We start from the raw sequence: 12,743 nt of genomic DNA, 5'->3' as shown, positions 1-12,743 counted from the left end.
ATCAAGCCTGCACCACAATCCCACCCAGGCCCTACCCCCATATCCCTACATATTTACCCACTAATCTCAGGACACTAAGGGCAATTTTTTAGCATGGTCAATCAACCTAACCCGCACATCTTTGGACTGTGGGAGGAAAGTGGAGCACCAGGAAAAAACCCACACAGATGAGGAAAATTGTAAACTCCACACAAACAGTGACCCAAGCCTGGAATTGAACCTGCATCCCTAGAGCTATGAAGCAGCAGTGCTAACCACTGTGCTACCATGCCACACCTAATTTACCACCTAATCCCATTTACCAGCACTTGGCCCCTAGCCTTGAATGCTATGACATGCCAAATGCTCATCCAGGTACTTTTTTAAGGATGTGAAGCAACTCACCTCTAGCACCTTCCCAGACAGCTTAATTAGTATTTTGTCATTTCAGTCTTCCTCTGACATACGTCAGAGACACAGACAAAGAACAAGTGAGGTAGACCAGAAAACAATAAGATGCTGTGAAACAGACTGCATGCAGTAGAGAAGAGAGAAATCTAAAATCGGCTAAAACAAAAGTTGACAATGTTTTGGGCTATATGTCACTGGATTTAACAGGATTTCTTTTGACAAATTCTCAAAATGACTTTGAAATTGCAATAAGGTTTTTTTTTAAAAATTATGAGTTATTTTAATAGGTCTGCCCAGGTTCCTGCCTACACATCTTTTTCACAATGACAGCCTGAATTTATCTTCATCTTGCAGTCCAGATGTTACTTTCAAAACAAATCTTCATCAATAACCTCCTTTCTCCATTTTGAATTCCAAATGCAACTGAAATATCTTAAAAGACTGATTCTGTTAACATATGGAAAATTACTTCACAGATAGGATCATAAAATTGCTGCGAGTGTAATTGTTTAGAGAAATTACATTCCTTGTCTACACCTTATTTTAGGTGCGCGCCCCAAAGCTGTTTCTGATTAAGTCTCACGCATCTAATAATTTTCTAGCACAGCCCTGTATTGCTGCTAATTGCGAATAAATAAAACAATATCAACATCTCATTTTAACAATTGTAGTTTTTAATGTCATGATTTATTTTTAAACATTCCACTCACTACATTTCTGGACAAGAGCACATTATCTATTCATTGGCACAGCACTCCACTCTAGGTCAATACTTGAAACATTAAGAACACGGTTAAGAATGTGATCCCAACAAAATATCTGACAGATATTGAAATGAGTTTCCATACTGATTAAATTGGCTTGCAAGGCATTTCACAGCATTCACGTATGTTGGAGGATGGGCAAAAGGTGATACAATAGAAATGTTTGGAATCACTGATCATGTCTGGTACCATAAATAATCTTAATCACAGTTCGATAACAAACAAGCTTAACGCAAGCTACGTAGGTCAGGCACATTTCACATTTAATTCTTGTGCCTACAGAGTTATCCCGTTTGTGACAAATGTGAAAGTTAAACTTCGCACTGAGAAAAGTGCAATTTAAATAATTTGAATTAAGCAGTGTAAATAACACTACATGGAGACCTACAGCAACAATTTTTGTATTGAACTAACACATTTAACGTAGGAAAAATTCTCAAGGCACATCAGAAATGCAAGCAGAAAATGGGACAGAAAGGAAAAAAAAACAATATTAACTGTGGTGACCAAAATCTTCAAAGAGGAGTGGATTTTACAGATTCAAGAGACAAACTATAAGAATTGGAAGGGTTTGAGGGGCAAATTTCAAAGCATAGGTTCCATCAGCCACTAAGTTAGGGTAAAGAGATGTACAAGAGACCAAAAGGAGGAGTGTTTGAAGTTTGATAGTGCCCTGGATATAAATGTAGAGGAACAACACTGAATAAAGATTTAGAGAAAAGATGAGAATTTTAAATTTGAGACACTGGGCAACAAGGTGAACAGTGACGGGAATAATCAATTAAATGGAATCAATTGGAAAGAATAAGATAGAGGTAGCAGAGTTCTGAATACTGAAACTTACAAAAGGCAGAAGGTGGGAGCACTGGGATTGTTAAATCTGAAAGTGGAGAAGGGATATATGAGGATTTTGGCAGCATATGGGTTAAGGTAAAAAGCAGGCAATCATTGTGTTGGGAGATCTGAGAGTTGGAAGTTCAGCTGGGCGTGGAATAAAATTTCAATGTTGTAAGCAGACATGTACATAAGACAGAAGGTAAAGGAACTGAAGGCAAAGGGACAGTGAATGTGGTAGGGTCCAAAGACAATAGCTCCCACCTTGTTGACAGCTAAGGTGAATGAGGGTTAGTTATTGGAAAGGGAAAGTTAAAATTAGGGCAAAAACTACCTACCCCTCTGATCTCTGTGCCCTCCTTCCATGATGCAAAGATAACCCATTCTCAAGCAAAGAGAGCACCCCAAGGTGGCAAGGTCCTTCTTTAAATATGCACGTCAAGGCCCAACTGCAAAATCAGGAGCTAATCTGCACCTTTATCTGGAGGTCCAAGAAGGGGAGCAGTGACAGCTTTTACATCAAGCCAAAATGGCTGGGAGGTGGATCATGGGCCAGAAGATGCCCAGCTGGGCACATTTTTTTTTAAAAGAGGTCTCCTTTTGGGCCAGCCAGGGGTCGAGAAGGGGTGGTTAGGAAAGAGCATTCTCCTCCAGGCCCTACAAAATCCTTAGGCTTCTCTTGTCACAGACATCCCTTTTAACCACCATTGTATCTCAAACGACTATTTATTTGACTGCTGGGAATCAGAGAAATCCCCAGCAGCAGCCTCCAGTCACCAAATTCCCACCCCACTTCTGTGGATTTTGACAGATTAGAATGGGTCACTAAAAATTGTGGAAACCTGATACAGCCGTTAGAATCATCCAGCCTTTACATTTCTAGATGCCACAGGTTCAGCATCTGCTCCAGGCCTCGGACACAGCATATGTGCTGCTCCTTAAAAAAAATCAGACCGGTGGCTTTGGGTTTTCCCAATGTTAAACCAAAGGGAATTGCAACTAATCCAAGGTTGGACTTTGGACGAACAGCCTAATACATGGGTAGTAGTAGTAGAGTTGAGCCAAGCCAGGAATGTCCGACTGAGTTTGACAACAAAGGAGAGACAATATCAGGGAGGACAATACCAAAGGATAAGGACTAGTGAAAGAGCACAAGAAGGATAATGTATCACAGCCAGTCATGGAGGATGCCATTTATAATTTTGGTTTTGGCAGTTTTGATAGTGCATGATGGGAGATGGGTGAGGGACCTCGGGGTCCTTATGCACGAGTCACAAAAACCCAGCTTGCAGGTGCAGCAGGTGGTCAGGAAGGTGAATGGGATGCTGGCCTTCATAGCAAGGGGGATTGAATATAAAAGTAGGGAGGTCTTGCTGCAGCTGTATAGGGCATTGGTGAGGCCGCAGCTGGAGTACTGTGTGCAGTTTTGGGCGCCGCACCTGCGCAAAGATATTTTGGCCTTGGAGGGAGTGCAGAGGAGGTTTACTAGGCTGATACCGGAGTTGAGGGGGTTGAGCTATGAGGAGAGGCTGAATAAACTAGGCTTGTACTCGTTAGAGTTTAGAAGAATGAGGGGAGATCTCATTGAGACGTATAAGATGATGAATGGGATGGATAGGATAGAGGTGGAGAGACTCTTCCCGCTCAAAAAAGACAGTAGGACTAGGGGGCACAGCCTCAAGATAAAGGGGGGGCGGTTTAGAACGGAGTTGAGGAGGAACTTCTTCACTCAAAGGGTGGTGAATCTCTGGAATTCTCTGCCCGTTGAAGTGGTGGAGGCTGCCTCGCTAAATATTTTTAAGACGCGGGTTGATGGGTTTTTGGTAAGAGAGGGGATTAAGGGTTATGGGGAGAGGGCGGGAAAGTGGAACTGAGCCACGACAGATCAGCCATGATCTTATTGAATGGCGGGGCAGGCTCAAAGGGCTAGATGGCCTACTCCTGCTCCTATTTCTTATGTTCTTATGATACTCACACAAATGGAGAAAAGTAAACAAGCAGTTGTGGGAAAAATGAGCCCAGATTTGAGAGGATACACAGTATATTCAGGATATGAAAAGAAATAGAGGTTGGAGCTTGGGTAGTAGTTTGCATGGTTAAAGGAGTTTAAGGTAGATTTTCTGGGGAGGTAGTGGTGCTATTGGTTTAGGCTCGAGGTGGTGGGGGGGGTCGGGGGGGGAGATGAGGGGGTGTCGAGGAGTGGCAACCCCCTCGTTGTCGCATTTTCTTTTCTTCAATTGGTATAACCACAGAAAGTGAATAGAAAATGTATGAAGACAAATTAGTGAACATTTACATGGAGCAATTAAATGGTTAGCAAACACCAAACAATTAGCAAACACCCATGTGAACTTGATATTATGTAATCTATTCAACAGTTGACAAACTATATGTATCTGATGGAGACAGCGTCTGTAAGATACTTTAGGCAGTTAAAAACAGACTGATCAAGACACAACAGGGGTAACCTTTACTTGAAAGGGGTGCAAATCTGGCTGTATTCGATTGGCAAGCTATCATAACATCCTGCCGAGTTTTCATTTCCATTTATTTGGTGGATCCAAGGCCAGTTTTGCAGCCTTGCTGAAAGTGAAAATGGTTCCCCAATCTCTTTTTGGACACCTTGTTCCAGAAACAATTCGTATTTTCGGCTCCTGCTTGCAGCAGCTGTCATAGTCAACAGGAGCAGAAAACATCACGAGATTGCAAAAATTGGTTTTACATCATCATAAAACCAGTTTTGATCGCCTGCTCCACCTGTCAATGACAGACTATGTTTTCTGCAACTCCTATAACCATGCAAACTACTGCCCAAGCTCCAACCTCCATTTCTTTTCATGTCCTGAATATACTGTCCATCCTCTCAAATCTGGGCTCATTTTTCCCACAATTGCCTGTTCACTTTTCTCCATTTGTGTGAGTCTCAACACCCATCCCCCATCATGCAATGTAATTTCCTAATTTCAATACTTTAGCATCTCATTATAAATCCTACTCACCAAGTACCCACCTGGCCCTCCCCCCTCCCCCTGGCAATCATCAGGTGATGTTGGAATGATTGCATGCTAACGTGTTTCACAAATGGCACATATGCAACATGCACTTGGCGGCCTGCATTTTGCACTTTGCATTTTGCACTAAGTGGAAAATTCCACTTAATATAAGCAATAGTCAATAAGTACTACAATCTTGCATTCACAAATAAAAGATCTGATTTGATTTATTATTGTCACATGTATTAACATAGTGAAAAGTATTGTTTCTTGCGCACAAAACAAAGCATACCATACATTCAGAAGTCAGTGCAGAATGTAGCGTTACAGTCTTAGCTAGGGTATAGGGAAATATCAACTTAATGCAAGGTAAGTCCATTCAAAAGTCTGACAGCAGCAGGGAAGAAGCTGTCCTTGAGTTAGTTGGTATGTGATCTCAGACTTTTGTATCTTTTTCCCGATGGAAGAAAGTGGAAGAGATAATGTCCGGGATGCATGGGGCCTTTAATTATGCTGGCTGCTTTGCTGAGGAAATGGGAATTGCAGACAGAGTCAACGGATAGGTGGCTGGTTTGCACAAAAGGATTGGGCTACATTCACTACCTTTTGTAGTTTCTTGCAGTCTTGGGCAGAGCAGGAGCCACATCAAGCTGTGATACAACCAGAAAGAATGCTTTCTATGGTGCATCTGTAAAATTTGGCGAGTGTCGTAGCTGACATGCTAAATTGCCTTAGTCTTCTGAGAATGTAAAGGCATTGATGGGCTTTCTTAAGGAGGGACCAGGACAGGTTGTTGGTGATCTGGACACTGAAAACCTTGAAGCTCTCAACTCTTTCTACTTTGTTCCCATTGATATAGAGAGGGGCATGTTCTCCTTCACCCTTCCTTAAGTCTATGACATTCCCCTTTGTTCTGATGACATTGAGGGAGAGATTATTGCTGCCACACCAGTTCATTGGATTCTCTATCTCATTCTCGTACTGTTTCGCCATTGTTTGAGATCCGACCCACTACGATGGTGTCATCAGCAAACTTGAAAATCGAATTGGAGAGGAATTTGGCCTCATAGTCATAGGTGTATAAGGAGTATAGTAGGGGGCTAAGAACATAGTTTTGTGGGGCACCAGTGTTGAGGATGATTATGGAGGAGGTGTTGCTGCTTATCCTTACTGATTATGGTCTGTAAGTTGGGAAGTTCAGGATCCAGTTGCAGAGGGAGGTGCCGAGGCCCAGGCCATGGAGTGACTAATGACTTCCTCAAGTCAATATGCCAGCACACTGTTCATCCTCTTGATTTACAGATTGTCTAGGTTTCAATGTCAAAACAAAAATGCAGTAGCACCAGTTCAGTTTGTCAACATTTCACACTGGAGATTGGAAGGGGAGGTACAAGTTTCCAACCAATCTTCACTGCCTCCTTCCAATACAGACAAGGTTCTGACACCTTCAGAAGTGCTTCTTTAAATGTGCTCGTGAATAATCTGTCAGTACGACCAATGCTATCCCTCTTAAGGCGGAACTGGGAGCTTCCCCATTGGTTTAGGCTCAGTTTAAATATCACTGCCTGGTATGGAACTGAGTTAAAGCAAGAGAGGTGTCACGTTTGACCCTGGTCTGTGTTCAGTTAAGTGATTTGTAGTGGGCATCGATAGGGTTGTCACAATTGGTAGTATGCCCCTGAAATGAAAGGAGGAAAAACATCTTCAAGGGTGCCCATTTCTTTTGTTAACCAGCCACTTTTGCTATATAGTGCCTGCATGGAGGATTAGATTGTGCTTAGGTTGAATGCGTCAAAGGAACGTTGGGAATCTGCAGCACAGAACAGGTCATTCAGCACGTGGACTATGCAATTCTTTATAGTCAACACTAGTCTCCTGCATTTTCTTCACTGTTTCAACATCTCTTTTGCAGAGGTGGGACCAGAATTGCAGACAGCGGGTGTCAGAAAGGTTCTACATAAATTTAACACACTTATCCTTGTTTTTGTATTCTATTCCACTACAATCGTCACAAATGGTGCTGAACATTGCACAGTCTTCAGCACTTTTGACATTATGACGGAAGGAAGATGATTCATGAAGCAGCTGAAGATGTTTGGGCTTGGGACTAACCTTAGGAACTCCTGCAATGACTGCCCAGGCTGAGATGACTCACCCACAACAACTACAACTATTTTCTTTCGTGCTAGGTTGAACTGCAACCAGTGGAGAGTTTTCCCCAATTCTCATTGACTTGGGTTTTGCTAGATCTCCCTGATGCCACACAAATGCAGCCTAGATGTGAAGGGCAGTCACTCTCACCTCACCCTTTGTCCATGTTTGGACCAAGGCTGAAATGAGGTCAGAACCTGAGTGGCCCCAACAGAACCCATACTAAGCATTGGTGAGTAGATTATTGCTGAAGCCTCTTAACGACACCTTCCATCATTTTGCTGATTAAGGCTAGACTGATGGGGCGGTAATTGGCCAAGTTGAATTTGTCCTGCCTTTTGTGGGCAGGACATACATTGGCAATTTTCCACATTATGGGGTACCTGTCAGTGTTGTATTCAAATAGTTTGGCTCGGGGCACAGTTAGCTTTGGAGCACAAATCTTCGGTAGTATTGCTGAAATGTTGTCAGGACCCATAAATATGATCTACCTGTTAAAATACCTTTATTCTTAGATTTTCCATTTTTAGATGTTGTCTCTAATCTTACAGCATAATTTCTAGTATCTTTCTTACTACTTATCTGAAACTAGTTGGCCTGTAAGTCCCCTTTTGAAGATCAATATTGCATCTGCTGTATGCCAGTCGTCTAGCACTGTGTTTTTTTCCACTGCTGCCTCTTCCATCTCCTGCTCAGATCCCTTGAGTATCTCCAGGTCTAACCTTTCTAGACTTGGGCTCTTCCCCTTGATTTTGTCTTTTATCATTATTTCCCCTTTAATCGTGTCCTCAAAGATTGTGAAAACCGAGAAAAAGTATCTCTTTGTTACCATGGTTATTTAAACATACTCTCCCATTTGCAGCCCAATTAGTATCTTAATTCTCTTATGTCACCTATGTGCTTATATAATAATTTACTGCTTATATTTATTTCATATTTCCCCTTGATCATCCTTTTTAACTTTTGCATTTGCTTCTCCCAAAATCATATTCCCTCATCATCCTCTCCTCTATTATTTGTTGTTTTCTTTAGATTCAATTTTAACTTCTCTTTATTTATCCATGATGTTTCATTCCCTAGTTTATACAGGAATATATAGAACTCTATGTCTCTTTTAAATAAGCCATCTGTCAATCCAAGTCTATCAATACTTTCTCCAATTCACAGCAACATAATCCTAGATGCCCTCCCACTCTTAGTCCTCCCTAGCTCTTTGTTTCATTTCCAATTATTAATCTAGGAGCACATCCTCCTTTTTGAGCATCTTGCACACTGGGCCAGAAGGCAGTTCTTTAGATATGAAAAATTCCATCATCATCTTCAGTTCTTACTCCCTCTCCGTGACACTTTATTTGGAGATACTTGAGATTTCATTGATTATGCTTTGTTTGCTTTACTCATTTCATAGCTTTGCCCACATATTTATTTCTCCATCTGCTTCCTTTCCACTATTGAATGGTCTATAGTCAGTAACAGTGTGGCTGATCCTTTCCTTTCCTTTATCTCAATCCATATGGGTTGTCTTTATGAGATTTCTTGCTATTCACATCATTCCATTTCTAATTAACACAGCTATCACATCATCCCTTCTTCATGCGCTATTTTTCCTGGGTACATTTTTGAAGTTAAGCCTGCAATGCTTAACTCTCCTGTTTACTCTTTTCTATTAGCCCTATTGCATCCATTTTCTTACTCCAACCAAGTGACCTTGCTTGAAACTCGGTGCACAGACACACACATGAAGATGAATGTTCTGGGTGAGAAATCAATGGCTGACAGTATCAGTCAACGCCTTCAGATTTGAAAGAAGGAAACAGATGAGATACCAAAAAAAAAATTAAAGAGGCAATGGCTCAAGGTCATTTTTGATTTGCAGAGTAGAAAACTGATCTAAAACAACTCACTTTGTCCATATCATTCACCCCATGATGACAGCATGCACATCCCACAGATAATTTTGACTGTCCACCTAAAAATTACAAATACTACTGCTTTTTGTAGACAGAAATATTCAGTGCTACACTCTTTTAAGATCAGCGCTACAATAATAATACTATCTCTGCAGATTTACAATCAATCAAATCCACTGTACCATACTATCATCACTAATCACTTAAATTGTACAGGCTCCCACTTTCCAATAGCACAGTGATGTCCCTTTTTGATCACTTCACTGTTTTCAACTCTAACCCCTCAAAGTATGCAGTGAGTTGCTGGTTTATTGACCAACATTGTCTGAACATTGCATTATGTGGGCGAAATTATGGAAAAAAAAACCTTTGCATAAACAACCTCAAGAGTACAAATTAAATGACACTGGCAGTTACTGAAGTAATCAGGTAACCCACCCCTTACTTGCGCTATTCAACTTCTGGTTTCAATTAGCATTAAATCTGACCATAAATTTACACAGTTTCAGAAATCTAGCAGACAAAAATGATTTAGAAGGTAGTTTTGGACAATGTCAGAGGAGAGAAAACAAAAGTATTGTTTGCAGCCAAATGCTTGAGTTCTGTTGGTCAGATTTCTTTAAAATAATTTAAATACTGCATATGACTAAATATTAAATGAAGGTACTTTCCTGACATTTTTAAACAATTGGATGAAGTTATTTATTTAGAGTGCATTATTTGTTTAGAGTTTAACAATTTATTTAGACCTGACTAAACAATTTTGATGCTGTAGCCAAATAAAACAAAAAAATTCTTCAGGCCAAATGTTCGCAAATCTCAGTGCAAGTTATGCACCAAAAGTTGAAACTTTAGAATAATAGTTATCTATAGTGCTCTAAGTAGGAGTTGGGCAGAAAACTTTGGGAGCCAAGTGTTTGCAGGAAAAAAAACATTTTCCCCACGCACAATTTTTTTTTACAATAAATCAGAGAGTCAATTTCAAAACTATCTTCCACGTAAATGTTAATCCTGGATTTCAGGATATACATCCTTCATTTACATTTGCACCATCCCTCCCCTAGTTGCGAGACCCCAAAACATCACCTATATTAAAAACTAATGAAATAGACTGGTTAAATTTTTTTAATATCAAGTCCAGGGTACCAGTCTTGAATAAACACAAGAGTTGAGCATTCAATGTAACTTTTTGCAAAACTTAATTCTGTATCTAACTCGAAGAAAGGAGGGTGTTGAGCTTGGGGGGGGGAGCGGGGCGGGGGGGTGGTGGGAGGCGTGAAAATGTTTTCAAGTGTTAACTAAGAATAAGGATATCAGATGGAATGAATTTTTAACAATTTCCTTACTGTCAGATGTCAGAACTGAAAGCATAATGGCCCTTTCTGGCTGACATGTAAACACATCTTGCTGCTGTTGATCTTATTAGGGCGGTAAAAAGTTGCCTGGGGTTGACATTCTTCACGGGGGTACATAAAACAACACATCTCACAGGGTCATCAGATGAGTGATCAAAACAAGCACAAACCAGTGCAAGTTGATGAATCTTCAGCACCCCCCCCATCCCCTTTTTACATTTGAGAAAGGTGTTTATTGCTGAGCACCTGCCAACCCGATTGTTCGCCTGACTCAGTGAAAAAAAGATGTTGGCCAACGCCTAGCAGGTGTAGAGTTTCATCGCTGCCAAATGTCTTCACGCCATTTTCCCTTCAAGCCTCCTTGTCGAAACTGAACACGAAATCTGTGGCCAAAAAAAGTTATCCTATTGTACCGGGGGCGGGGGCGCTGGGTGGAAGAAGAGATGCGGCTCTGATCTAGCAATGTTATCATTGCAATGTCACATTGGAAGGAGGTTATATTTAAGAGAGGTACTGGAAGCAGTGGGACACTTCCTTCAAAATCAAACTACACCACCCGCCCACCCCCGCCATCCCGGCGAAAAGGCAGAGAGCTGCTGTCTTGTTGGAAAAGGAGCCAAGCCATGTCCCTAAGACAGTCACTTCCTCCTGTTGTCGCCTCCTCACTCCCTACCACACCGAGCTGTGCCCGGCTGCAAACTCTCCCCCAAAACCCTCCCTTCTCTGTCTCTACATCCAACTGATTTGCCTATTTCTGATCATCCCAGCCCCATCCTTTACGCTGCCCCAGGATCAGGCGGCAGCCCCGCTCTCCAGTCACCCGTCCTCACCGCTGAGACCACAACACTTTACAAACACATTTCTCCCGGAAAACACTGTAGAAATGATCCCTGAGAACAGGGACAAATAAACAAACGCCCAACACTTCGCTGATCAGAGAAAATGATCCACAGAACATCCAAACACACCAGCAATCTTTACAGACAAATTATTCTCATCGATCTTTCCTCGGGATGGGGTTTTTCCTCAAATCCTAACTTCGGCGGTAAATCGACGGAATAAAAAATTCCCCCTTTTTATTTCCAACCCTCAGGACGAGCGATGGGGAGGAAAATGACAGAAATAAGTAACCTCCACCCCACACCTCCCCACCCCCCCCCCCAAAAAAAATCTACAACACCGCTTCAATTGTTTGAAAATAAAATACGGCGGTCAAAGTGAGGTTTACTTTTTTTTGTTGCTGCTGTTCGGAGAGAGTCTCCACTCAACATGACCACCTGGAGGTGGAGCAGGTGTTGCTGCCTGAGGTTTGCTTTGACAGGTGCACCGCATTCCCACACATCCATGATGAGCCGAGCGCGCAGAGAGAGAGAGAGGGGGGGGGAAATCACGGCAGCAAATTCAGCCCAGACACCGTGAACCCCCCCCCTCTCTATCCTCAAGAGTGAGCTATACTCAGTTTCCTGAGCTGGACTGGGCGCACAGCCCCAGGACAGGCAGACTTCTCTTCACTTACTTGTCGTGTTCTTGTGTCATCTTCTTCTTTCTCTCACCCCCCCTCCCTCCTCCTCCTCCACCTCCACACTTGGTCGGTCGGTCCAACTGGACTTTCTAGTTGACACAATGCGTGGCTGACTGAACCCGTACCGCCAGCCTCTCCGCTCAGCGCGGGAGCCAAACGGGTTTTCCTTTCGGAAATGTTTTTGTTTTCTTTCCTCAAACTCACTCGCCCGGTTGTGCTTCAGCTGCGAACCGGATTGCGGGTTTCAATACGATTGGACTGTCGGAGTGTTTTTTTTCTCTCTCCCTCTCGCTCTTCCCCCTTCCCTCTCCTCCTGATCTGATGGCTGATGTGATTGGGCATGCTAATGATTTCAGGTAAATTTGGGTGTGCTCTCAAAAGTTCTGTTCTGCAACCTGTTCCCCGCTAAAAAGGTGTGTTGGGATCTGTAGGGTTTACTCATAGCCAGAGCTGCATGCAGAGGGGAGGCAATGGTAGAGTGAAATTGTTACTAGACTATTAATTCAGAGACTAAGGGTAATATTCTGGGGACCCAGGTTTGAATCCCACCCAGAATTAATCATGAAACCATTGTCGGTTGTCATAAAAACCCATCTGATTTGCTAACGTCCTTTAGGGAAGGAAATTTGTTGTCTTTACCTGCTCTAAGTGCCTCCAGATCCACAGCAATATGGTTATTTTAAATGCCTTCTGGGCAATAAATGCGCCAGAGCAAAGCCCAAATCCTATGAACTTTTGTTATGCGGGGGAGGGCTACATCTGGGTGCCCCTCCAATCATCAGCAGCACTTTGATAGCCTCTTTCGTCATTTTCAGGAGATCCCA

The 12,743-nt window shown here is 42.3% G+C and overlaps 1 protein-coding gene across 2 annotated transcripts in view; it reads right to left on the bottom strand.

The window, feature by feature from the left end:
* The window catches only part of grhl1 (grainyhead-like transcription factor 1), a 78,619-nt gene extending 66,436 nt beyond the window's left edge, over positions 1-12,183 (bottom strand). The window contains exon 1 of one of the 2 annotated variants that reach the window (XM_080192146.1): positions 11,914-12,183. In XM_080192146.1, coding sequence (XP_080048272.1) covers positions 11,914-11,933 — 20 coding nt within the window. In that variant the 5' untranslated portion in view covers positions 11,934-12,183. Of the gene's footprint in view, positions 1-11,625; positions 11,745-11,913 lie in introns of those variants that run through there. The other variant, XM_080192145.1, reaches the window with a different exon arrangement.
* Positions 12,184-12,743: the final 560 nt, after the last annotated feature.

Source organism: Carcharhinus amblyrhynchos, chromosome 7, assembly GCF_965287045.1.
Source record: "Carcharhinus amblyrhynchos chromosome 7, sCarAmb.v2.hapA, whole genome shotgun sequence".
Lineage (NCBI taxonomy): Eukaryota > Metazoa > Chordata > Chondrichthyes > Carcharhiniformes > Carcharhinidae > Carcharhinus > Carcharhinus amblyrhynchos.
Note: the sequence above shows the minus strand (reverse complement) of the source record. Positions and strands in the feature narration are given on the sequence as shown.